The sequence below is a fragment of the Scaptodrosophila lebanonensis genome, unplaced genomic scaffold, assembly GCF_003285725.1.
Source record: "Scaptodrosophila lebanonensis strain 11010-0011.00,11010-0021.00 unplaced genomic scaffold, SlebRS2 tig00000024-arrow-pilon, whole genome shotgun sequence".
NCBI classification, from domain to species: domain Eukaryota; kingdom Metazoa; phylum Arthropoda; class Insecta; order Diptera; family Drosophilidae; genus Scaptodrosophila; species Scaptodrosophila lebanonensis.
This window is the reverse complement of record NW_022060538.1, coordinates 17048439-17075739: the sequence shown is the minus strand read 5'-3', so window position 1 is coordinate 17075739 and position 27301 is coordinate 17048439. Positions and strand designations below refer to the sequence as shown.

At 39.6% G+C, this 27301-nt stretch overlaps 1 protein-coding gene across 1 annotated transcript; it reads right to left on the bottom strand.

Annotated features, from left to right (window-relative positions):
* Positions 1–285: 285 nt before the first annotated feature.
* On the bottom strand, positions 286–21380 carry LOC115620391 (mucin-5AC). Its single transcript, XM_030513598.1, has 5 exons — positions 21260–21380; positions 4558–7045; positions 3208–4392; positions 1008–2895; positions 286–570 (listed from the first exon to the last, which is right to left on the bottom strand). The coding sequence occupies exons 1-5, from the start codon at positions 21378–21380 to the stop codon at positions 286–288; spliced, it is 5967 nt and encodes a 1988-aa protein (XP_030369458.1).
* Between the last annotated feature and the right edge of the window lie 5921 nt (positions 21381–27301).

The following is a 27301-nucleotide window of genomic DNA, read 5'->3' as shown; positions in this document are numbered from 1 at the left end:
TGTATGTACGTATAAACTACATGTACTATACGTACCTACAGACATACAAAATATAAAGTTAAATATGGCGCTAATCAATTAATACCATAACCGAAAATTTGTAAAAATTTGTTTGAAACCCCAAGCGTTATGCTTACTTAATCAAATTGATCTAACACACTAAACTAAGGTCATTGGCCAATCGTTTGCTGGGCATGCGCTTTGCTGTCTAAACTGTGGACGGTTTGACTTGGACGCATGCGCAGTAAACAATTGTGGCAGTTACAAAAACTAAACTAAAGCTACTTATATATGCAGATTGCGACGTCTATGCCCTATGTTGAGCCACTCCAACGGCATATTGTTGCCAACGTTGTAAGTTGTTGGTATGCAGTTCAGTTTCCGAGCAGGTTCGCAGCGTCGACTGACATTCCAGTAGGCGAATCCTTGTGGGCAGCGGTAGATTTGACCTTCGACGCGACCCGTCTTCCTCGAAAGATCGCACTTTACAAATAGCTGGCTGCACTCGTCATCGTTAAGTGAAAAATGGCCTTCTTCAGGGCACAGTGGCTCTGTTGATCGAATTTGTACCTGAATAAATAAAAAAGTTTTTTTTTTTTTTTTAAAGTGTGTACAGCGCAAGTTACAAAAATGTTTTTTTTTGTTATACTTGCTTTGTTGTGGTAAAAAAAGTATGCTAAAGACTTGTCGATCAGCTGTTCCCAGCAACTCGATACCAATATACCTTTGTATCCTATTTGGATTGTCAAGATCGCAGGGGTTTTTAAAGTTTTTAAAGTGTCTTTAAAATTCAGACACAGGCTCCTTTAGCCATAACTAAGAGCATGTTGATGGATGTTTGTATTTATACTATTTGCCTTAAGCTTCTACCAAATATTATACATTTAAAAAAATTGAATTCTAACCAGACCTCTGCTATCTATACTATAGTGTTACCAAATATCAATTTTTTATAAATTGAATTCTAAACAAACTGATTAATAGTTTAATAGTAATAGCTGGCTTACCATATTTAAACGGCGTGTTTCCTCATCATAGAAGGCACTGCGTGTGGCAACTTTATTGACGCAGCTGTCGTTGGGAGCAGGCGTGCCGCAGCGACAAGAGTCCTCCTGATAAACAGTACCATTGGGGCACTGGAAGACCACAATGTTGAGGTCATTATTGTCCGAGTTATCGTTGCACTGGTAGAATCTGCCACAATCCTTGGGATGCCGGCGGAAGCCAGTTGGACAAACGTATACGTTTTGACCCTCTGCTGTGGGTGGACATGGAGCGGTCGTATTGGTTGATGGCTTCGGCGTAGGCTGTGGCTCGGACTCTGTCGTGGTTTGAGGTTCGGACTGTGACGTGGTCTGTGACGTGGTCTGTGGTGTGGTTTGTGGCGTGGTCTGTGGTGTGGTCTGTGGTGTGGTTTGTGGCGTGGTCTCTACCGTGGTCTGTTGTTGTGTTGTTGTTTCAATCGGTCGTATTGTGGTCGTTGTTTCTGCTGGTGATTTCGTTGTGGTAATCGGCAACGGTGATGTGGATGTCGTTTCAGCGGGTCCCTCCGTTGTTGGATGTATTATTGTTGTAGAATCAGGTGCTATGGTGCTCGTTGTTGTGTCTGGTCGGAGGGTTGTTGCCGACGAGCAGTTGCCGGAAACCTGGTCTGCATAATTGCAGGTCTCGACTGACGTATCCCACACAGTGCCTTTGGGGCAACGGAAGCTGTAGACTTGATAGTTTCCGTTTTTATTATTATCTACGCAGCGGTAGTACCGATTGCAGTCCTGTGGATCAGCATAGAATCCTTCGCCAGTGCAATTGAAATTAATAGGCTCTGATGTAGTGCTGGGGTAATCTTCGGTGGTGGTGGTGGGATTATATCCAGGCTTTGAAGTCGTTATTGGAAAATTTTCGGTTGTTGGTTTAGTTGGTGAGTCAGTGGTTGTTGGATTTGTGGGATTGTCGGTAGTGGTGGGCTTTGTCGGAGGCTCAGTTGTTGGCTTCGTTGGTGTATCTGTCGTAGTGGGTTTTGTGGGCGGCTCAGTTGTTGGTCTTGTGGGATTGTCGGTAGTGGTGGGTTTTGTCGGAGGCTCAGTTGTTGGTTTTGTGGGATTTTCAGTAGTGGTGGGTTTTGTCGGAGGCTCAGTTGTTGGTTTTGTGGGATTTTCAGTAGTGGTGGGTTTTGTCGGAGGCTCAGTTGTTGGCTTTGTGGGATTATCTGTCGTGGTGGGTTTTGTGGGTGGCTCAGTTGTTGGCTTTGTGGGACTGTCTGTGGTGGTTGGTTTTGTTGTGGCTTCTGTCGTAGTTGGATTTGTGGGTGGCTTAGTAGGCCTTTCAGTCGTAGTAGGCCTAGTTGGAGCATTTTCCGTTGTCTCAGTTGGACTTGATGGCAAAGTTGTGGTTTCCGGAGCGTCTGTTTGTCCAGCACAGCGATCTACATTCTCAGCGTGGTCGCAGGTTTGCTTCTCTTCATTCCAGCCAGTGCCCTTGGCACACATAAATTCATGTTTAGAAATTGAGTCCCCGTTTTTCACACATCGATAGAACTTGCGGCAATTTGTGGGATCAGCCATGAAACCTTCGCCTTGGCATTTGGTACCAGGTGGTAAATTTGGTACCGGCGTTGTAGTTGGCGGTAGACTGGTGGTAGTTTCAGGTTCAGAATTTGTTGTCTGTGGCGAGCTTGTAGTTGATGGAGGAACTCGGGTTGTTGTTGGTGGGATTTGTGTAGTTGTCTGTGGAGCCTGCGTTGTTGACTCTGGATCTCGAGTGGTTGTTTGTGGTACTTGGGTTGTTGTTGGCGGTATTGTTGAAGGCCCTAAAGTGGTGGGTTGAGCTGTTGTTTGGGGTGTGCCTGTAGAGGTTGGCTGAGCCCAGGTTGTAGATGTTACTGGCATTTCAGTTGTGCTATCAATACGGCACCTGGGATCTTGTACTGCGGTAGGGTAATTGCAGGTTTCGAGGTCTGCGTCCCAGACGGTGTTGTTACCACATTTGAATGAATGCTTTTCGAAACCACCCTTGTCGTTGAGCACGCATCTATAGAATTTTTGGCAGTCTTCAACATCGCCAAAGAAACCTTCCTTTTGGCATTGGAAGCTTGATGTAACAGGCTCATTTGGAATTATAGTGGTACTTGGAGGTATTGTCGTGGTTGGTGTAAATGTGGTGCTATCTGTTTGGGATGTTGAGGTCACTTGTGTAGTTGAAACAGTTGACGGGCGAGTAGTTGAAATGGTTGTTGGTCGTATTGTTGAAATGGTTGTGGGGGTGGTAGTTGAAATCGTTGTGGGTTGGGAAGCAGTGGACCATGGTTCTGTAGATGTGGAGCTACCTTCTGGGCTGTTGGTATTGCACATATTAAGATCGTGATTGCAAGTTTGCAGATCTTGATCCCATACCGTACCAGCGGCACATTTAAATGAAATCTGGGTGAATCCGCCCTTACCATTGCTAATGCAGCGGTAGAACTTAGAGCAATCGCTTGGATCACCAATGAATCCTTCCTCTCTGCAAATACCTTCACTATTTGAATTTGGAGTCTGGGTTGTGCCGGAAGGCGGTCGATTAGGTCGAACAGTTGTGGTAGATTGCGCCGTACTAGATGTTGGTCGAGATGTTGTTGGCTGCTGCACTGCAGTATTTACTCCACAGTTTTTATCTTTTACAGCCCAAGCATGGTTACATGACGCGATTTGACTATCCCAGACAGTGCCAGAAACGCAAGAAAATGCAACTTTATCATATCCTCCGCGACCATTGTTCACACAACGATAGAATCTGGCACAGTCGACTTCGTCGCCCAAAAATTCTCCATTTGCATTACAATCGCCTGAAGGTCTTGATGGGGGCCTAGATGTAGTAGAAGTACTGCTGGTTGAGCTGCTGGTAGTAGAACTTCCGCTAGCTGTTGAGCCAGTGGTTGAGCTGCTGGTAGTTGAGCTTGCGGTAGTTGAACTGTCGGTGGTAGAGCTGTCGCTTGTTGAAGAGCCACTGGTGGAAGAGCCGCTCGTACTAGTTGATGAAGAGGTGCTGCTAGATTCGGTTGACGATGAAGCTGCTGTTGTACTACTGGATGATGAACTTTGACTGCTTGATGATGACGTTGTTGATTCTTGCTGATTGCTAGTACTAGATGAGGAGCTTGTACTTGAATTCGATGTTTGCTCGCCACTACTGATGATTTTACAATTTAAGTTTTCTACTTGGGCAGGATGATTACAACTGTTCGCCTGGGGATCCCATACAGTATTTGGTGGGCAAGTGAAGGGAATTTTGGAATATCCTCCTTTACCATCATTAACGCAACGATAGAACTTGGAACAGTTTTCTTTATCTGCCAAAAAAGTTTCTTCGCTTTCACATTTTTCTGCCGGTTTGAAGGGCTTGTGAGTTGTTGTGACAGTAGCAGATGAAGTGGATGAGGAGGTTTCGGTAGTTGATATAGTGGATGTGCCTTGGGATGTGGATGAAGAGGACTGGGTGGTTGAGCTCTGATTAGAGGTAGAGCTTTGGGTAGTAGATGATGAAGAAGATCCTTGAGTAGATGAAGATCCTTGGTTAGATGATGATCCTTGATTTGATGATGATCCTTGATTGGTCGAGGAACCTTGATTTGATGATGATCCTTGATTTGATGAGGATCCTTGACTGGTTGAGGATCCTTGATTTGATGATGATCCTTGATTTGATGATGATCCTTGATTGGACGACGATCCTTGATTGGATGAGGATCCTTGATTTGATGATGATCCTTGATTGGACGAGGATTCTTGATTGGATGAGGATCCTTGAGTTGATGTGGATCCTTGGTTGGAAGAGGATCCTTGATTGGATGAGGATCCTTGGTTAGATGATGATCCTTGGTTGGATGACGATCCTTGGGTAGATGATGATCCTTGATTGGATGATGATCCTTGATTAGATGAAGATCCCTGGCTAGAAGTCGTTCCTTGGGTAGATGATGATCCTTGGTTAGATGATGATCCTTGGTTAGATGAAGATCCCTGGCTAGAAGTCGTTCCTTGGGTAGATGACGATCCTTGGTTAGATGATGATCCTTGGTTAGATGACGATCCTTGGGTAGATGATGATCCTTGGCTGGATGATGATCCTTGGCTAGATGATGACCCTTGGTTGGACGAAGATCCTTGGTTGGAGGTCGAACCACTACCGCTTGTCATTGCCTTGCATTGCTCCTTTTGCACATCTGTTGGATGGTTACAACCTTTTGTGTCGGGGTCCCAAACTGTGCCTGGTGCACAATCAAAAGCAACCTTTTCGAACCCACCGTTGCCATTATCCACACAACGATAAAAACGGGCACAGTTCCTCTTGTCCGGTAAATATGTTTCTGAATGCTGACACTCGCCATCAGGGCTTGAAGGCTTCGAAGTGGTAGTCGAAGGCACTTGGCTATTTGATGAGCTACCTGAGCTTTGATTCGCACCACTAGAAGAGGATTGATTACTAGAGCTTGAGCTTGATGAGCCTTGATTGCTGCCCTGACTGTTTGACGAAGAGCTTTGCTGATTGTTGGAAGATTGATTACCGCTTGAAGTCGAGGAGCTTTGTTGATTGCTGCCCGACTGATTTGTTTGGTTGTTCGAATTTTCGTTGCCCGATTGGCTGGCACTCGTAGATGAACTTTGGTTGCTACTACTGGCTTGTTGATTGCTGCTGCTGTTGTTTTCATTCGCAGCTATGTTGCACAATTTCATTTGATCGTCGGTGGGTGCATCGCAGGCTCTATCTTCCTGATTCCAGACTGTGCCAGGACCACAGGTGAACGGTACTTTTTCTAAATCTCCATCATCAGTTAGACGACATCTGTAGAATTTGGTACAATCTTCTTTATTAGGAATGTATGTGTTTTCATCCTCGCACTCAGTGGCCGCATTTTCAGTGCTACTTTGATTCGATTGATTGTTTGTAGCAGTTGAAGACTGATTACTGCCTGAGGATTGGTTGGACTGATTATTGGAATTTTGGTTACTGTTGGAAGATTGATTGTTATTGGAGCTCTGCTGGTTATTTGAATTGGTATTTTGGTTACTGCCAGAACTTTGGCTTGTGGTGCTTGAACTTGATTGCTCACTGCTGCTGGATGTGGTTGAAGATCCCTCAGTGCTGCTTGATTCTTGTTGGTTCGCCGATGAATTGGTTGAAGAGGATGTTGAGGACGATGTGGACGAACTGGATGAAGAGCTAGTCGAAGAGCTGCTCTGTTGACTACTACTGCTGGATGAGGACATTGTGGAGTTTTGGTAGCTTGATTGCGATGACTGTGTTGATGTTTGTCCCGCATAGTTATCACTAAGCACTTCGGGTTGATTGCGGCAGCCGCCACTGGCACGTACCTCAACCATATGGTTACAAGACTGCAGTGATTCATCCCAGGCGGTGCCTTCGGAACAGCGAAAGCCGATTTTATTAAAGCCACGTCCATTGGAGATGCAGCGATAAAACACGCTGCAGTCATCAGAATCGCTCATAAATCCATCAGTTTCACAGGTGGGTCCCTCCTCCTCACCCGCAGCGGCCCGCAAAGATGGTGAACTCGTGAAGGATATGATCGAAACCCCATTCAAGCCTGTCAGGCCGTAATTTGTGGGCAACTGATTTCTCGTGGTATACGTGCGCAGGTCGTTGGCGGCGGGTGTGACCACGCTGTTAAGCAGCACATTATGGCCATTATTGACGAGCCCATCATACAGCAGTTGGCTATCTGTCTGGCCGTCAGCATCAACATCGGCATGGGCGTCTGAATCAATTTCGTTCATGAAGTGCCCACATTCTTTACGTCCGGCCAGCAATGGAGGCATGCACAGCTTGAGGGCGCGAGAGAAGAACGTGCCCTCCTTACAAGCAAACATATAGGGTCTAATATAGTCGTTGGATTGAATCTCGCACCGATAGTAAATGCGGCAGTCATAGTCGTCGGCAAAGAGACCCTCCGATGGGCAATAGAAGGCCACATCGTTCAAAAAATGTGAGTAACTGTTGTAGTTGTTGTTATTGTTGTTAACCAGACCATATGGATGTACGGCGGAATTGTCTAAAAAACAAAAAAAGAAGAAAACCATACGTTATATATTGAAGTACACTGCAAGCAATTAAAATTATAATCTAAGGACTTTCAGCATTAGCTCACTATGCGAGCAATATACGAGTAATATCCATTGGCATGCAATTCAAATTCGGGCGCTGGAACGAACCATTCAACTGAAACTTCCTGTCACAACTGCAGCCTGCATATATTTTGCTCAATTTTGTCTGACATTTTGCGTTCGCGTTTTATGCTATTTTATTTTTTTTGGGCGGGTTTTTTGCCCTGTCAAAATAAAATTGATAATTTATTGTCATTCAATGGGCGATGTGAATGTATGTGTTTTTGCTTGCATGTATTCCAATAAATTTAAATGCATTTATGGCCGTTACAGCGGAACAAATTTATTTTCCAAATGAATTGTGTGCGTATTTGGCGAACCGTTCTCAGCTAAGCCCCCTTCCCCCATCATCCAACAAGTTGAAATTGAGCTCCGTGTGTCATTGTAGGAAGCATGGAGGGGGGCCTTTGAGAATCTGGTTTTTGCCTCACGCCAATCTAGGCAAAACATTATAAAGCGGCCCTTTAAAAAAATAAATACTCGTAAATTTGCATCAGACCCTGTAATTTTATGAGGGCATCTAAATCAACAGCTTTTTATCGAGGATTCTTGGGGTATTTATTATGAAAAAAGGCCCAATTTAATGACCATAAAGCTTAATTATGGCAAAATGTAAAGACGTGCATGAAGGATAAGTTGACTTAATGCAGTATGCGAATAATATAAACATTTTCAAAAAAGAACCTCAAGTCGAGATCAACAATTTAGTTAGTTGCTAAGAGACAACTGTGCTGCATATATTTAGAACAGTTAAATAATAATTTTTCCTATTGGGTGCTGCTTGTATAATTCTCTTGAATAATTTCAGTTTGTGTATGTATTTAGGTTCGATAAAAATTAGAAACGAATATCCACTTTAATTCTACATAAGATTCTAATTTGCATGAAATATTCCAGAAGTTGTTCAAATGTCAATATTTTAACCGTCTTTGTTATATCTTTTTCATACTCACATGCCAGGGAACATGAACATGTAAGCTTGATCCAAAGTGGCCCATAAGTTCATATATAGTTGTATAGCCATCGGAAGGATGGATGATAAACATAGGTAAGTCAGGTAGAATAATCTTAGCTTGGAATTGTGTTTTTGTTGTCATATCCAACATTAGATATTTGCTTTTTCCTGCCCAATTTTGGGTAAACTAATATCAAGCCGGTTCAGTGAATGCTTTTGGCAAACACATAAAATTTCAATGTAACTAAGCCAAACGCTAAACCCATTACTTATTACATGTTAACTTGGCTCCGTGTGGCAGCCGGCCATGTTGTCCGTCTCATCATTACTCTGACTACGAGGCAAAATTGACCGTTTTACGAATTTAATTATATATGATGTGTACTTTAGAACTTATGCAAAATGAAATGAAAGGAGCGCAATGCGACCGCAAACTTATGCGGCACCCACCAGGCGTAACATTGGCTCCCACAAACTGACCGCAGAGCACCACCGCAAATAGTTTGTCCTTACCCACACAGCCCCACCGTCCCACACCCCCTTTCGTTTCACCTAAACCCAACCACTTACTACTACCACCCTATGTGAACGCATGCCACCTCGCCTCACCCGCCGTGATTCCAGAATGCTGCATAAGTGTGTGTGTTTGTATGTGTGTGGGTGAGCGGCAATTTCGTTGCTGCATTAAAATTTCAATTTTCAACATTTAAGCACGTTACGTTTACAAAATTTAGTTGTAAAAGCATAAAATGCGCGCTGTTAGTTTTAACTATGAAGGCATTTGGTAGGACTCTGGCCATAGTACATATACTCGTATACTCGCATATGTTTGTTTGTCGCCTACGTGCCCATGGTGTAAATGAGCGCGCAACTTATTAAGCAAATGACAAATAGTAATTTAATTTTTTGTTTTTTTCTCTTTTTTTTTTGGTGTACTGTGTGTTTGCTGCATAATTAAATATTTATTGAGCGCTGCGATTTACAGCAAATATTCACAATGCCGACCGTTTTGTGGTCGTACTCTGGACCCTCGTCCGTTAGTTTCATGTCGATGTAATAAAGTGCTTCGCCATTCTATAGCTTGTCTGCCTGAATGCCTGGGTGCTTGTCAGTTGGTTGCCATTAAGTTTGCTTCGTTGACCAAAATGTCGCACAAATTGCACGAAAAGTTGGCAAGTGCTGGGCGGGGTGAGTTGCCAGGGGTTGTGCTGCGTTGACTGGCATGTAGGCGAGCTGTTGGCAATTTCAATTTTAATTTGACAAATTGAAAACCGTGTTTTGTTTTCGGCAACAGGCACACAGAGGTTTGCACAAAACGGTGAACATCAAAATGGCAACTGTAGTTAAATTTTTATAGTCATCTCAATGTTTATGTTTTGTTGCTGTGGCGCTTCCGGTTGCCTGCTGTTTGTGCCTGGAATGCAAAAGGCTAGCTAGGGACATTTTATAATGTCATTGGCACTGTGGGTACACTTTGCCATTTTATAAAGAAACTTGCCACAGCTTGGACGGTCTCTGTTACTTAATTAGTTATTAAAAGTTTGTGCATTTCATGTGCGGTCGGTCTTTGTTGTCTTTAAGTACACTTTGGGAAACTAAATGGTGAATGGCATAAGAAGGGGGGAAGTTTGTACTTGTAATAGGTACCAGTAAATGCATACAAAATGGGGCGATTTCATAGCAATTAGGCAATCCGGGCTATGGTATATAATTGACTGTTACTCTCGTGGATTGGAATTGGAATATTCAATCTATATATATTGATAAAATGTCACAGTTGAAAATCATCCTTGATGATAACACCACATGCTTAAAGTTCATACTTGTACGTGACTTGAGGGTACATAAAACTATATTATTGCTCTCTTAGCTACATAACAATGTTGTACCAGATTTTTCAGAAGTTTAAAAATCATAACTTTTGGATAAGTTTGATGTTGCTTGTCTTCCAATACCACACAATTGGCTCGCTATTTTAACAAGTTAATCAAATTCAAAAGCTTAAAGTTAAGTTATTGCAACTCGGTTCTTTTAAGCAATAGCAATTCTATTAATTATTCGGAAATAAAACCCCACTACGACATAAAATGTTGAAAGATGCTTGAAATCTTTTTAATTTTACGTTAGGTAGGTTTCTACTTAAAGCCAACTTTGTAAACTCTGAGAATTTTTTTTGATTAGGTAGATTCAAAAAGTATCTAACCATTATTTCATGTTAATGTATATATATAATATTAACTCTTCTGATGTTATAATTAAAATACTACCACAAAATCAACTTGTACTCCCCACACCATCCATTAGTTCAACACATGAACGGCAAAGTTGGCTTTTCCTTGCCACTGAGCTCCTGCCTCCACACTCGTTCAGATTTTATTCGTTTCGTACTCATGGTGGTAAGCAAGTTGTAAATATGATATTTGATTTTAAAAGCAACGACGTTGACACTACACAGTGTCTGAGGGCTGTTGTCCGTCCAACTTGGTCTCCATGCGGCAGCGTGATAATTGTGTTTGTGACTGGTGTCATTCTGACGCCGGCGACCGGCGCAGGCGCCACTTCTTTTGCCTGCAAGAGCGTGTTTGTGCCCACCAGGATTTTTTTTGCCTGGAGTTACATACAACCGGAAAATGACCAGCTTGAGAAATTCAATTTATTATACAGCTGACAACTTCTTCTTTATTTTAATATGTGTTGTTCGCATTTTCGTTTAGCGCTGCTGTCTGGCATTGCAATGGGACACAGTTGAGCGCACGGACCTGACAGTTTTGTGTAATGGTAAAAATATTTGCAAGCTTCTCAAAAAAAATTTAAAAAAAAGAAAAGAAAAAGAAATTGTGCTTGCTAATTCAAACAGCTGCTGTTCAATATGCGCCGCAGCAGCCGATTTCAAATTTTGCGCTGCATTGCGCTTCAATATTTTTAATATTGAGCCATGCACAAACGCCCCCTGCATAGTGTCCAGAGCACATTACTCATACGCAGCGTGTGACACAATTCCATTTTGGAAACTTTTTGAGAATACATAATTTATTTGCTTAACAGTGAGCTGGAGAGATAAACTTAAGAAACTGCTGACAGCTGCTGGCAAAAATATTTTGCAAATATTTTCATATAAAATCATGTTAAATATTTAAAATGTTTTTGCCAGCATCTTACGAGAATATTGCAATGGCCCAGAATAGCAAATTGACTTTGACTTGGCACAATTAATTTGAATTTATATTTAAATGGCAACTACTTAAAAGCTTCAGTACTCATAATGTCAACTCTTTGGATGCTCCAGAAGCGGCTGGGGCCTTATGTGTGCTAGGCACCTTTTAACTGCTATTGCTGCGCTGACGTCGTTGCTGCTAAATTAAACATAAAGCGCTTTTAGTTACAATCACGTTCGTCTCAATTAAACTACATTAAATTCAATTAGCAGGCAAGCAGCTCGGGCAAACGAGGCGGCAGCTACACACCAACATGCTTCGAAATGAAGGCAACATTGTCATTACGGTTAGAGACGAGCGCACGGCATTGGCGATGCCTGTGGCAGCTACGACAACGGCCAAGACAAAAATCTTATGAGCCAAGAAACGCCCTGGGCGCGTCTATTTGCTCGTCTGTACTGAAAAACCCCAGTACAGTGGGCAATATTTGGTGGTATATCAGATATCACACATAAAAATATCGATAAAACACTAACTCGTCTACAGCTAAGCTATATTTATTTTTATTAAAATACATTTGCAACTGTACTCCAAGGTTTTGTTTTACTATATTTATTCAAATTTGAATTTATAAATAATTTAAAAAAATAGACAAGAAGAAAACTACCAGCAAGGGGAGTTTTCACGGTTTACTGCCTCATAGATAGTAGCATGAGTTATGCCTCAGATTTGGATACTACAAATAGGGCCTCTTCTATTCTTCCTTCCCGAAATTGTGTTCATCAGTTGAGGGCCTTCTTATTCAGGACCTTTAAAGGCATTTGACAATGCGGCATGTCTTACTGACAACACAATGAGCCGATGGCCCACACATGGCCGAAAGATTGTCCAACAAAACATAACCTAGAAACTTAACAAAAATACTAAGGTATTGAGGAAATAATAAAAATCGGCTTGTCCCATTGTGCATCCAGACAATTGACTTCCATTATTTCTTTCATTCATGTTGCATTATTGCGCGCCATATTTGACAAACCGTGTAAATGGGTGTGTGTTTTGTGAGTTGCATGACGTGTTAGTTTGCTCGTGTAATTAAGTTAAATATTAAATTTAATTGCACGTAGACGCACAACTTGTAGTATACTTACATAGAACTATCATACTAACAGCAGGAACTACTCGTCCTATTTTGCAACAGTGTGCGACATTTTGGAGCTGAAATTATTGATTATGTGGACTAGCGAGGCTTTATGGTCACTGAGAGCCCTTGCTTAACCAGTAGCATGTCTTCATTTTGTCACTCTAACAATGTCAATAAAGGTGAAGGTCAGAAAATGCCCCTCGTCCTTACTGGTAGGCAACGAGTGTGGATACGTGCCTGTTACATGTCCTGAAGATGCTCGGAAAATTTGAAGCTTATACTTAGTATGTGCTCTGTGTTAGTGGCTTGTGTTTCTTAGTTACTTCATTTTGTGTTGACCTCTTTCTGCAAGCCGATTATTATCATTGAAGTTGGCTGGTTATGGCTACCATTTTATGTGCATACCATGGCATTATGGCATGTTCTCAGATAGTTCGTGTCATCTTTTTGGGTGTGTGCTTGGACTGGAGTTACAAAAAGTTCCAGTTGGTCATGCCATGAACTGTTTGTATTTGTGTGTATATGTAGTATATACTCGTATAGTTGTATGTAGTAGGGATAGTTCTGAATTGCTTAATTTGTTCTGGTTAGCTAATGCTACGGGTGGCTAACTAATGATATTATCGTAAGTAGAACATGAACAGCGGGCCACAAATGTCATATTTGCATATTAAATGGGATGAAAAAGTTGCATGCATAAGCGCCACAAGCGCTTAATTGCCTATTCTCTCGCATAATTTATGATTGCGATAAAGAGCAAGATGTAATCACAATGGAGGGAAAAGGATATGACATTACGTAGAAAATTGTAAAAAGTTTCTTTGATTTGGGAACGCTGTAAATTGGAAGGGAAGTTGAAAAATTGGCGGGTTTTCAAAATAATGGCACACCAATTGTATGAGAAATCACAAAGGTCTATTTTTGTTTTTACATAAATAAAGCAATATTTAACAAATTGTTAATTATGTCATTTTTTAACGTGCCAATACGCATTAAAACTTAATCGTTTCATTAATATTGTATTGGCCTGTGTATTTGATCACCTCTATTCATTAAATTCTCTTAATTTAGATGTGTTTTTGACTTCCATTTCATTTCCATTAAATATTGATTAATAAGTTGTTCTCCATCAGCAATAACAGTTGTTTACAAACATATTCTTAGTGTTTAAATTGTGTCAATTGTTTTTAGCAAATTTGTTCGCCCATCCAATTCTTTTGAAAGGTAAAAGAAATCGAAGGTCCCTCCATAGTTTTTATCAAGTTTGACTGCATTACATTGTACATATTGAGAACATTTTTTTTTATAAAACCTACTGCATTGTTCTTTTGCCATTCAATTTTGTGCCGCATGGTTGGCAACTATAATGGCCCATAGCTCGCATAGTACTCCTGAATAGAATCGCACACAAACATACATACATACGGATTGTGTACATATGTATGTATGTACACGTACATACATATACTCGTATACTAACAAGTTCGCCAACATCGCGCCAATAGCCGGCAGTTATTAGGCGTAAAAAGTTACATATGAACAACTTCATTCAACACTTAACGCCTTTATTTATGTGTATGTGTGTGTGTGTGCGTGTGTGTGTGTGTGTGTACGAGTGTGAATGGATATATGCACACTAACATACATATTTACAATGCATGCATGCAAGTGTGCGCGTTGCCCGCGGCTGCTCAATTAATTTCATTTAGAGAGAGCAGCACACGATGACGCCACAATCTGCTAACAAACATACACACACACACACATACATACATATTGCCATACTTACAATATTTTCAATTAAGTTGCAACAATACCACAAGAATAATAACAATTACAACGGCAACAGCAACTACAACAAAAGTAGCGGTGGCAGTACACGAACAGCAGAAGCAACAACAATTGTATAGAATTGCCTTAAAACTTTGCCGTGTACTGCTGTGAGTGTGCGTGTGCGTGTGTGTGTGTGTGTGAGTGTGTGTGAGTGTGTCTGTGTAATACAACATAAAATGAAGTCACATACAAATGAATTGCGGCGCCCACCCGCGGTTTTAATGTTTCCAATAAGAAAGGACCAAGACATGGCAAAACAAGGCGCGGCTTGTGCGTGTGTGTGTGTGTGTTAGTGTGTTTAGCTGCTCGACTTGCGTTGAGAGACTATTGTCCTGTTCTGAGCTCCTCCTTAGTGCGCCACATGAAACGCCAATTACAACAACTAACGCTGCTGGCAACTGAGCTGAACTGAGCTGATGAGTGGGCTAGCAGGGTGGGATGAGCGCTGAGAGGGCTGAGAGTCCTGCAAGTTACATTCATGTGAAATGAATTGCTGACAATGAGTTAAATTTGTTTGAACAGCCACAAGGCAGACGGCAGGGGCGCTGGCATTCAGGCGTTCACCAAGAGCAGCAGTTGATTTGATGCCTCATTGTAAATGTTGTTGTTGTTGTTGTTGTTATTGCTGATGCCATTGCCAATGCACAAACTTTTGTTTTACTTTAGTTTTGCTAAGACATAATAATTAAATTCCCAAGCACATGCTGTGCTCGGACAACAGTTTGTAACAACTGTGGCATACGTTTGTAAGTATGTACATACGTGTTTATACATACAAGTATATATGCATGTATTTATGTACATACATATACGTATGTGATCTCTTCGTGTGTGTGTGCCAGGTGTCCCAATCGTAGCATACAACAATATCGATTGTAGGTGTTATATAAATTGCTGTGGGAAATTCAGCTCTTTTGTTTATTTTTCGATTGTTGATTTTGGAGCTGATTAAAGTCTGACCGAATTGGCTCAAAGCGTTAGTTACACATGCTGACAGATTGTGCTTATTAATGTAGTATGAGTGTCTGCTTTTATATTGCAGCACTTTAGTGTCTGCGTGGGCTCCGCACCAGCAAAGATGGCTATAAAATATTTATGCTATATTGTATATACAAAGTTCATTCACATGTTTAATGAGTGCAAGACGGCCATAAATAAACAATTAAGACTTTTGCCTAATGGCCAATGTCCAAACAAGGTTGACTAGACGCTTTTAACCCTCCCGAAATGGTGTTGACTCGAAGATAGAAGAAACAAAAATATTGAAAATGTTGATTTTAATTGATACTAATTTGCATTGTAATTTCTAATTGCAATGAAAATATTTCTAATTTTGATTGCCTTTGTATGTTTGTCTTGAGTAGTGATAAAGTTTTTATTAAGAGCATTGCTTGCTGAGTTGCCAAAAAAATCTACTTCAACTATTTGAAAATTAAATTTTGTTATTAATATATTTTTTGAAATCAGGTAAGATAGTACATGCATCCTCCGCATATTGACACTGGCACTATGTTTTCAGTTTTTAATGCTTTAATTACATGCTTTGACGGATACGGTGTTCTTTCTAGACTAACTAACTATTGTATAACTAACTACCTTAATGTTTATCATCCCAAAGCCGACTATGAGCATGAATATTGCGTTATTTAAAAATAATTGTCACAAATGGTCCCAGTAGCAGCAAAAGGGTTAATAAACTGACGGTCATAAGGGAAGTACGTTGCCTGCAGGTCACGGAAGCCGGCGTTAAACTTGTCACAATGGACAATAGAAAGGTGTGCAATTGCCCTCGGCGATGAGAATAGCAGTTACTTCAAAACAATTTAAGCTACAATCAAAGAGTCAAGAATTTGCCATAAAAAGTCAACACACAAATGGGCGCAATCAAGTTCAAGCTGTTGAAGCGCAAGCTATGCACGTGTTAATTATTTATGCCATGCCAGAGGCAGTCTGAAGATACGCAGCATTCTCTGAATGTGCATGCAACTACAGTACTATATGCTAGATAAATCGCAAGAGGAACCCCAACTCCAACTGCAACTGCAACTCCATATGCAGCGATCGTGTAATAAATTCTTTAACTGCTGCTGTTGCTGCCCAGTGTTCCAGGTATAAATTATACAAATTATTATTTACCAAACGCTATGCGACGTCTTCTAACCGGCTGCTGCATGCCACAGCAAACAAGATACAACGTCCCACAGCCCACAGCACACAGCCGATGGTCCATGGTCCGGTTAAGGCAAAAGTTATGCGCAGACAAATCGCTTATTTAGATTAGAACAGACAGCTGAAGGCGTGCGCATGCGCATGCACAAGCCGCTTGCTCGCACTCTCGACTAGAGTATCTCTCCCTCTGTCTGTCTGTCTGTCTGTCTGTCTGTCTGTCTATTTGTCTGTCTGTCCGGCTACGATCTCTATTTGCGCCCTCGGTTTGTGTCTGCAATTTGTTGGCTTGGTGTTGAAGTACTGGCAGTCGCCACGTCTGCAGCTTGTTAGTCAAACAGATTCCAGTACTTGTGTGCCCACTGTGGGCGTTTTTTAATGCCAACTAAATGTCTACTTAAGTTAAGCGCTGCTACTACTTTGTTAGTCCGTCCGTGTCCTCTACACACACCACCAGCCCAGTGGTGGTGCATGAAAGTGCCAAAGCGCTTGTTTGCGTTGGCTTCATGTAATTGCCTGCGGTCTACGAGTATATGTATCGCTTGCCTTTCCGATCAGTTTCAATTAGGCGTGCTCGCTGCGAATAAGCTATCATTTGTGTAATGTTTGCTGATGTGTCTGGCATTATTTCAGTTTTGGTCTTATGGTGGTTAACAACAATCGTCCAGAGTGTGTAAGACGGTAGCTCTGACTGCGAGGCGAAAAAGTTAATTGGATCATCCCAAAGCGAACAATGAATCAAAGATTAATGAAAGCAGTCTGCGAAGAATTGAGTGAATGAACTGATGCTCTGCGTCTAACTACCTAGCAATCGTTTCAGGTCTAATTGCTTTAATAGCAAGCTTAAAAGATTACCAGATAACACTTTAAATGAACGGGCTTGTAAAGTTGTTTAATTGCAAAGCAAGCATCTATGACTCAACAGCATACAGCGGAATATTTTGATTCGCGAATAATTTGTTTGTAAGAAAGGCTAAGTTTGTAAGTTGATAATAATATATTTCTCAAGCACATTTGACTTAGCAATTTAATATATCTTTTGAAGAGATTAACTTAAAGAGCAAGAAGCAACTTAAGTAACAATATTATGTTCACTGATATAAATGTTCTTGGATAAATTACAGTCAACAAATAATTGTATAATTGGCTACCGTAAGTAAGGATAGAAGAATACTTTGTTATACTTTATTTTCTTGCAATAATATCGTATTTTACAAATTCATGAAACAAATGCAACTAAAATATTGATTTTTGAGGATTTGAAAGCTATTTAAATCACTACAACTTTAGTAGTCCCTGCTATTTCATCTATCAGTTTACTTTTTGAGGTTGGTAAGGAAGGCGAATAGTATCAACATATTTCTATAAATATAAATCGATTATGAGGTGTCTGCTCGCTTTATTTTGGTTGTTACCCTTCCAAATGCACTTACAAGTAAATGAAAATTGACTTTTAGCATAAAATGAGAACTTTAATTGGTTTTTCCAATATACTTGTACATTGGAAATAAGTTTATTGCTTTCTAAAAGTTAAATATAATATAAGAATGACTCAATTAAAGATATGTCTTTTTGTGTTTGTTTGAAGTATCTTGAAGTATCTTATTGATCCACTTTTGCCTCAAAAATTGTTAACCTGTGGATATTGATTAGTAATGTAAGAGCCAATCGATGTGATAGCTTACAGATTTGTGGGATTACACTTAAGGTTCTAGGGCTCTTATATGGGCAATAATTACACATTTTTGCAGCTTTCTCTATATCCTGTGTAATTGTGGTAATTGGTATATTGAGTTCCTTAGAAAGCAATGGACTTAGAGCTCAATAAAAAGCATGGAAGTTAATGAGGTTGATTAAATTTCTGTCCGACCAGAACGTTGTATGAGCATATTATGTGTTTGGGACAGATAGCCGGATGCGCAATAGATGAGCAACTGAAAATCTAAAGGGTTGACTTTGCTTACATAATACATAAGTACTGCCCTTTTATTTTGTAGAGATGTAGAAGTAGGAGCAAAATGTCTAGACTTGTGATTATAAAGCCCAAAGGCCAACACAGTGCCTGACAGTCGGGGCAAATCTCAGAAGCATAGCAGAATAATTCTACACTTTTGCCTGAATTGGCGCATTTGTCATAATAAAATTAGCATTTGTCTGGGTCACTACTTGTACATACAGTCCACGGCCAGAGGACAGGCATTGCCACAAAACAAGAGTCAAGAGAAGGGCTGCCACGGCAGCAGTAGGAACTTGAAGTGGCATCACTTATCAGCGTGTTGACAGTCATCAGTGCATGTGGCAAGAGATACAAGCGTATGCCAACCAGGCAGTCAGCCAGCCAGCCAGCCAACCAGCCATCCAGCTAAAGATGCAACCAACCAGCAAAAGCAACAACAACAATTGCAAGTGTAACGGCAAATGCCTCAGCAATTTTTGCAATTTCTAATTTGCTTTCGCTGCTTGTTTCATGTGCCACTGCAGATTTCATTCCATTGATTCCGTGCCCGTTTTCCATTGCTATTACTGCTGTTGCTGTTACTGCCGTTGCTACTGCATTTGTTGTTGTTGCTGTAACAGCACACTACTTCAGAACGATGGCAGTGCTATTAGCCGTAACCGTAGACGTAGCTGTAGTTAGGAAATGACTGCTTCCCAGCACACCCGCCCTCCTGCCCGCAACCTTGTCTGTTAGCTGCTTGGTGGCGTTTTCCGCAAGCTGACTGCTGATAAACCCACGGACAGCTCGCCGATGCAGCAGGCAAATGCCATTTGAATTCAACTGCCGTGCAGCAGCAGTGGCAGCAACGGCAACAGCGGCAACAGCAGCAAGAGTAGTACTTAGTAGCAATGGGAAAAGAGGCAATGGATTATTAACAGAATTGCTAATTCAATTTTAAATAGAATTTAAAGCTGCCGGTTTTCACTTTCATCTCGGCTTTAAAAATTCGAAATACCCCTAAATAATGCGATTGCACAAATGCTTGCAATGCCCGCTTTCATTGCTTGGCCAGTCAGCAGCAATATATCGCTGCTGCTGACTATATTTCGGAGCAGAAAATCAAATCACGTACGGTGTCCGTTGCAATTTCTGCTGACCAATTTCACGCTACTGCAACAAATCAAAAAGCAAGAAGAGACAGCAGCGAATGTCGACGTTTCTACACGTACATGCTTGTATATATGTGTGTATGCATGTATTTATGTATGTGCAGTAAGCTAAATAAATTGAAAATCTAAATTTTAATACTATAACAAAAAAATTGTCGCAATATTGGAATAAAATTGCTACGGACATGCATATGCATTGGACCAGCACGTGCCATCGTCCTTTGCATCACAGCTATATACATAAACGTATATAACATTTTCCATATCAAAATATATATTTTTTGACCAATGTATCATGTTGTTGCGTTCTTTTTTATTATTTAAATTTTATTTTTATTCGGTTTTTATTTTTATTATTATTTGTATTTTTTGTTGGTCTCGCGGTTGTGTGTCATCCAGAGGATTTGGTTTGTTGCTATCAGTGCCATCAGTTAACTGTGACATTGCTAGTCGTTGCCTTGCATTTTGTAACTGATATTTTAATGGCAGGACAATGGACGTTACAGTGCCGGACAGGACAGTACGGCTGCTTAGTCAGCTGTATGCCAGTCGATGGGTTTTAAAGCGTTTTTTATGCATTGTTGCATGTGTGATCTGTATTCGTGATAGGCAATTTGTTTAAGCGTCAGCTAAGTGCTTTTTCCGCAGATATATTTTTTGGAAATTAATTTAAGTGCTAAAATATGTAGTAAATAAGTTGTCACGCGCATACTCATATATAGAATTGCATGTAAATGCAATAAATTTGAAATTGATTGAATATTGCAGAAAACAATCACAGGGAGAAAAAAAATAGGAAGGAAGTAACATTTAAAGCGTAAAGAAAATATCGCTTACAGCTTATATATTTTTAAAAATTAATCGACGTGTTCGAGTTTATTACTTTGAATAATATTTACATTCTAAATTTGTTTCTTTGCCATTGCAAAATAGTCGATAATAGGAAATGTAAATAAATTAATGTAAACGCTATTAGAATTTCAGTAAAAATGGCGTGCGTTTCGTTTGAAGAATGTATTTTGTTATTTTTGGAATCGAACAAATAAAGATACGTTTTATTAAATGCCATTACATTTTCAATGTTTATTTTAAATATTTATAATTAATTAAGAACGTGTTTACCACATTTGCACATGGAAATATTTTCGGTTTTGAAGAGAAAATCAAATTCATAATTTGTCTATCCTCGATGCCTTTAGTTGTACCATCAAAGTGATTCAATTTCATACAATCCTAGCTATATCCTCGTGTTTACCATGAGAAAGCTTAAAAAATGCTTTATAAAACTTATTGGTTTCCCCTCTAGTTAGTATTGGCATTGTTTATTGTCATAGAAATTCAGAATACTCTGCTATACTCTATATATTATAGCGTATGATTTTATGGCTGCGTTTGAAAACTAGTTTCAGGTGACATCGAATACGTCCGGTTGAGCTATTTATTACACTTTTTGCAGCGTGTGAAAAATGCAATTAAAGTTTATTTAAAATCATTTATAGAGCAAAACTAACAATTTAATTAATAATATTTATCTTGCGCGGCGAGAATCTAACAATAAAAAGTGCATTGTTTTGTGTCTCGTGTATGGCAATATGATTTTGACAGGTAATTAGTTTTGTGCAATTTGCCGCAGGTAAGTCTTTAATATGTGAAAAATTAATTTTAAATCAGACACGCACACACAGCCATACCTATTGTTCATGCATATACCTATGTGTGTGTATTCAAAATATGTTTCATTTACCTTTTCCGCCGACGGCGGCGCCAACGCAGGCACAGAGCAGTATGCAACGGAGCCAGAGTTTTTCCGCTTGCGACGCCGCCATTTTGCCTCGATGTGGAAATGGCGTCATCTTTGGCGCCATTGCGTTTTATGCGGCGTGTGCCAAAATGTCACAACAACTGCAAAAATGAAAGAGACGAAGAAATCGTGAGAGAGAGTGTGAAAATATGTTAGCAATGCAGTGGCAATAATAACAAACAACCAAACACATTTCAATTCCATTTTTTATCAGCCGTAAGTTACATTTAATGCACAACATTTAGTTTCAATTAGAGATGGTGCTGGGACAGGGATAGGGACAGTAATAGGGACATAGACACGGTTGAACAATTTTGCGCGCCATAAATTTCAAATCAATTTTGCTAATTAGTGAAAGTAGCAAGTAATCAAGAGTGCCAGCCAGGCAGTCGTTAGCTAAGGAAGGCAAATTTCCGTTGCTGTTGTCGTCGTTGTTGCCACTCCTCATGCTTCTTGTTTCTCGGTTGGGGGAGTAGCTAAATGAATTACGCAAGTGAGTGGCAACTGTGCATGTACGCCTTTATTTCTGCCATTCCCCGCCATGCTACTTCTTCTACATTCATTCGTCCTTTTTTTTTGCCTGCCTGCCTGCCTGTGTGCCTTCACGCCTCGTTCGCTTTCATTTCCAGCATTTCCACGCGCACATCCTTTCGGTGTCGTCAGCATTGTCGGCAGGCTTCCTTCCCCCAGCGGCATTCGCATTTGGTGCTCGCCTTTGTTTTGGCCGCACCGCAACTGAACAAATCCCATTTAATAAGTTAATTGTTACTGCGTTGCACTTTTGCCGCTTTTGAATTTATGATTAGCGGTCTTAGTTGGCGGCCCAAAGTATTTAACGCTGATACGCCAAGCCAGGCGCTTTGATTTCTTCTCTTCTACCCTTCTTTTTATGCTCATGCTCAAGAACACTTGGCCATTTCGTAACTTTAGGTCAGCAAGCTCAGCGCTCTTCTTATACTTATATAAATGTCAATTGTAGCCCCGCTGCGTTTTGTGCCACAGTCGACTTTTATGCCTTTCTGGTGCTTCCCCTTTGACAGGATCATGGTGAGACTGACGACAGTCTTGCCAGCCCCTCTCTAGCAGTCGTTCTCGTCCCCCTCATTATTGTCGTCTGCGTTTGTCCTACTGCTAGTGGTGCTGCTGCTGACTGACTTTGTCTCAACTTCATAATTATAGTTTTTTGTTGCAAAGGAAAACTTTCTATGCTCTACGCACAGTGGCACAAAGTATATTATAAAATATGATAATATGTAAAATACACGCATTTAGTCAAATGTGGATTTAAAAATAATTTAGTATATTTTGTCAAATATAACGTTCATGTAAAAAATGAAGTCAAATGTTTCTTGCCATTCTATATATAGTTTTTTGAATTTTTATTTACATTTATTTTTTTAACCTACAAACACTAAAAAAATTTGTCAATGGCCATGCTATCCTGATTGTTTTTTGCAAAGAAAATGAAACATTGTATAGAAAGGTTGAAAAATGCAAACCAATCTAAATATTTTTTAATTGTATTAAGAGTTTAATTTGTTTTCAAACCCATATATTTTATGAAATGATAAGCTGTTGAAAAGAAAAACATTCTGTAACAATTGTGTTTCATACGCTTCTGAAGAGAACCGATTTCACACCAATCTGAACGGAACATATATATATTGAACTGTACCCACTGTGTTTGCCGCACTTACATTTCGCACTGCACGGCCGTTGCAAAAATTCTATTAACCTAAGAAATTATGAGAAATGAAAACTTATTACAAGAAGTCATTAAGATTCAAAGAATTAAAAACTTGAAAAGTTAAACTGAAAATGAGGCAAAAGCAAAATGTACCGGGGCAACCATATTCTGAGCTGCCTTACACACAATGTTGCACAATGCTTAAACGCCGCATTGGAGGGGCAACTGCAACAAGGCTTCGTCAATTCCATTGAGTTTGTACTTAAAGCGACTTGCTCTTGACGGCGACGTCCACAATGATAAAGTCATAATTGTTAATGAGCTTTTGGCATAAATGAATTCTTACTACGGAATATTGTGTAAGGATAAAAAATTAAAACGAAAGAGCCAAATTGTTCTTTTTTTGGTCTGCGCTGAAGCTATATACTTGTAGTATATACCCTACACTTTGTCTTGTAACATGAACATTCTAGTTAAGTATATCCAATTATAACGTATATTTCAATTGTCCATTAAAAAGCATTTTTTTTAATTTTATATTTAATAAGAAATAAGAAATAAGTACGCTACAATTCAGAATAAATTTAGCCATACACTTTGAAAACTAGGGTGTACAAATAAACTGTTGCTGCAACTTGAAGTTGTTATTTTTATATTTTGCAGAATTCCATGTAAAAGTTGTAATTAGATTTGAATTTTTTTGTATTGTGTCGCAAAAAATCTGTGCGCCAAAAGTTTAATTATAAAAGTTGGCATTGACAATTGTTAATTGTCACATGCGTATGCTAAATATGTAAACTTTTCCTGCGCCTTAAAGCTCTTCCAACGGGAGGTGTCTTTCATGAACAGGCTGGCCATTAAGTAGGAAATCATGAGCACCCGTCACTTTCCACTTTTATCAATGTTTCCTGTCACTTTCGAATGCTTTGCGCCACGTCACGACATGACAAAGGCCAGAACGAAACGACGAGCCAACAAGCGGTACAAAAGCAAACCATCAGAGACCGATTTCAATATAGTACACATTTATATATAGTATATATTTTTATCAGTCACTTGCCGACTCATTAACTGCTGTGTCCCATCACCCCGGTACAAGCGACATCGCTGATACTTCGCCTGCATTTTAAAAACGTCATTGCTGATTGAGTTTTACATGCTTTTAATTGACGCCGTCATGTAATGAAATTCAATTTATACTACAAGCCATTAATAGTAATTCATAGTGATGTATGTATGTGCTGGCTACCGTCTGCTGGCTGCCCCGCGCCGCTCCACTCCTGCCACTCGCCACTTTCCTTGCATTCAGAGCCGCCACCCATACCAATGACATGAATATGCAGCACGTGAGCAGCGGATCGGGCTGGTATGCCTCTGTCATGGAACTGGGAGCATGCAGTGTCACGTACGCTGGCAGGCAAAATGCTTACATGACAAGTGCAAACTCAAGCTACCTAGGCTGGTATTAGCATTTGCGTCGCGTATTAACCCAGTATAAGCCATCTACACACGTTTTCGTCTAATGCGGCGTATGAGTAATCTAGCATTCTTAAAAGCAGCAGAGTTTGCAATTAAATAAGTGCTGAAAATACGCAGCAAACTAAAAGGTAGGCGAATATACATACATATGTAATGGAAGAACAATAAATATGCGCCCAAGTGATAGCTTAAGTTAAAAACAATAAGATAGTTACCCCACAAACTATAAAGACAATCCAAAAGTAAATCTAACTCTAGACCAAAATAGCATGGCTTCATTTATGAAACCATTGCTTTTTTTTCATTTTTAAAGTGCACATTAAAGATTTTGTCAAATATTGTAGGAATATAGATAGTAGGAACACCCCTAATCACTAACAATAATTAAGCCGTGAACGAATAGTGAGCGAATAGTTAAATAGTGGTAAGTAATCAATAATCGATAGTAACCGATAGCAGGGAAGTAAGAGGTCAATTGATATTGACCAGTCAAAGAAGGAGGACGCTTAATGAAATTTGAATTAAACGGACATTTGTGAAACATTGTTAATTGTTATAAACCAAGTAACCGAACAAATTTGAATGAACTTAATTAATCCAACAATATTAATATATTTCTTTTAATTACAGAACAATAAGAATAAATAAATAAATAAATGCATGTTTGTCAAGAAAATAACATTAAATGAATGTGGCTTTAGTAATAAAATTTTTTTGTTTTTTAAAATTCATATTCGGATGCTTTTAAACATGAACTGTTTTTACTGTTTACGTTCGTGATATTTTCTAGGCGGATGATTACCCACCATAAGCTAACTGTGTTTGTCATCAGATCCCTGTGTAATTAACATTACTTAGTTACCTCTATTTTGTTGTTGCCCATTCATTTAGTCAATTGTTATTAGAAGCCATTTAAGATTATCAAAATTGTTTGAAGTTGTAAGGAGATAATGCTTAGTTTGCTTTCCCTTAAGTGTCTTTCAATCCAATACAAAGGCAACTTGGAAGAGTTGACCTTAAACAAACAAGCTTCTGATGTAAGAAGCAAGGTCAGTTCAATGCATTATGCGACCAAACACGAGTACTATTTTCAAGTTTGTCTTGTTCGCAGCAGTCAGACAAGGCATGGGCAAAACAAAAAGAAAACAAGTTTTTATTTAAATGCGACTTAAAGACACTTAAAGCTTACTTAATGACCTCCATGTTATCATCACTATCAATCAGCAAGTCGCGTGCCTGCTTCATGCGGTAACGACAATGACGATTCGGGTTGAATGACTTTTGCGCCAGATCCTAAGCCACAGCGAAATTAAATGAAACAACATGCGGTAATAAGAATTAAACCTCGCAGGGTGCATCCGATAGGGAGGGGGCAAAACATTTTAATTAAGTAAGCGAACGAGGTTGGAAAAAAGCAAAAAGCCACAAAGAAAAGCTTAATCTAAAATGCCAAAATATTAATTGACTTTTCATGGCAGACATTTTTGCTTTATTTCATTTTTGCGCATGAAAAATCATTAACACAAACATAATTACGTGACAATTTGATGGGTTTTCCCCCTTCATTCGGACTGTGCAGCGCAGTTGTAATTCAAAGGAAAATTAATTACATGACGGAGGCGTTGCAGCCCGTGTCGACGCGACCCACCCAGGGGATCAATCAGCAAACAGTCAGAAGGTAAACAATAAAAAGCGAGGCGACCAAAAAATGTGCAAATCATGCGATATTTAAACAAACATGACCAACGAATGCTATCCAGTCCAATCCAGCCAGCTGGGCCAGTCTAGTCATTATCCGTAAAAAAGGGTCGTCGACGATGTTTAACTTTGTAAAAATTAAAATCCACTTGGGTTGCGTACAAAGCTGCGCAACATTTTTCAATGGCCAAATAATTAAGTCCCAATGTCAGCTGGGAATTATAATCGGTTTGTGCTTTTCATGGCTGCCGCCAGTTTGCCAGTTTTTTTTTGTTTGTAGTGTCCTTTCGTCCATTTCTCTCTATGCATTCCTCGCCACGGACAGCCGATTGAACGAGTTTTGCGAGCCGAATAAATGAAACGTAAATTTTCCGCAATTACGGGTCTAAATATACATAAAATAAATTTGCATGCAATTATTTTTAGCGTCAAAGTGTAAAATTTATTAAATTACGATCTTGGTGTTTTTGCTAATGACTATGTTTTTTCCGCTGTAATTAGTCAGAGAAATAATTGGGCAGCTAGCGTTAATATCGCACTTTTTTTTAACGAAAACATTAGAATGTTATATAATTTTATATACACTTTTTCTATAAACATTTTAACCTGGTTTGTTGATAGCCAGCTATGGCTCCTTACTAAACTTAAAACAGTGAGCAGAATGTTTGTATGGCTATTTCGAAATGTTCCAATTCTTTGCTAACAATTCACTGCCTATTACTTTCCTGCCTAACCTATTCAGAACTCTAGAGCCCTGGGTGCAAAAACTTATCAAAGTTCCATAGGATATTCTTAGGGCATGCTGGAGATAACTAGTTCATGTAAGAATGTATGCAAATTATTTTATATATTATATTTTATTTAAATAACTCATGCCAGCAGAGTTCATACATTTTTGATTATTATTTAATAAAAGATAAATTGCGTGAAAATTGATTATACTTAGCAACGAAGTTTTTAGGATAAGAGTAATAAAGTAATACAAGTAGGTGCATAGTATGACAATAATAAAATTTCATCAACATCTAGTTAGGCACATCGAATTCTTTCTGTTCTCTATTTTTTTTACAAATCACGTTTGCTATTATTTGAAAGTGTATTTAATTTTAGTCTTCGACTGT